A 722-nucleotide genomic window follows, 5' to 3' on the forward strand; every position below is an offset into this window, starting at 1 on the left:
GTCCCAGAGCTCTGGGACCCAAAATTCCCTGGAGAGCATCGTCAGGGTTCCTTCCCTATGGATCCCCAGTCCCAGAGCTCTGGGAGCTGTGCCTGGGGCTGTCCAGCACCAAGAGAGGGTGGTCCCAGCCTTTTTGGAAGTGACAGAGCAGGAATAAGGTGGAAAATGCCGATGAAGCAGCAGAAACGCAAGGGAAGAGCTCGGGGAGAATTCCCAAAGCACTTCCACCCCCGGCCATTGACGCCGTGTCTCTTCCCCTGGGCAGGAGCTGTCCCAGATGCAGCAGCAGGTCTCGGACACCTCGGTGGTGCTTTCCATGGACAACAACCGGAGCCTGGACCTCAACAGCATCATCGCCGAGGTGAAGGCGCAGTACGAGGACATCGCCAACCGCAGCCGCGCCGAGGCCGAGGCCTGGTACCAGAACAAGGTGGGTCCTGGGAGCGCGGCCTGATTCCGGGGAGCACAGCCTGATTCCGGGGAGCACAGCCTGATTCCCGGGAGCACGGCCTGATTCCTGGGAGCACGGCCTGATTCCCGGGAGCACGGCCTGATTCCTGGGAGCACAGCCTGATTCCCGGGAGCACGGCCTGATTCCTGGGAGCACGGCCTGATTCCGGGGAGCACAGCCTGATTCCGGGGAGCACAGCCTGATTCCCGGGAGCACGGCCTGATTCCTGGGAGCACGGCCTGATTCCGGGGAGCACAGCCTGATTCCGGGG

At 63.0% G+C, this 722-nt stretch overlaps 1 protein-coding gene across 1 annotated transcript in view; it reads left to right on the forward strand.

The window, feature by feature from the left end:
* Positions 1 to 722, forward strand: part of LOC108509666 (keratin, type II cytoskeletal 5-like) — a 10,463-nt gene that overhangs the window by 8,505 nt on the left and 1,236 nt on the right. Inside the window, exon 5 of the mRNA XM_017839205.1 lies at positions 266 to 430. Within this exon, the coding sequence (XP_017694694.1) occupies positions 266 to 430 (165 nt within the window). The remainder of the gene's footprint in view (positions 1 to 265; positions 431 to 722) is intronic.

The sequence above is a fragment of the Lepidothrix coronata genome, unplaced genomic scaffold, assembly GCF_001604755.1.
Source record: "Lepidothrix coronata isolate B3197 unplaced genomic scaffold, Lepidothrix_coronata-1.0 Scaffold386, whole genome shotgun sequence".
NCBI classification, from domain to species: Eukaryota; Metazoa; Chordata; class Aves; order Passeriformes; family Pipridae; genus Lepidothrix; species Lepidothrix coronata.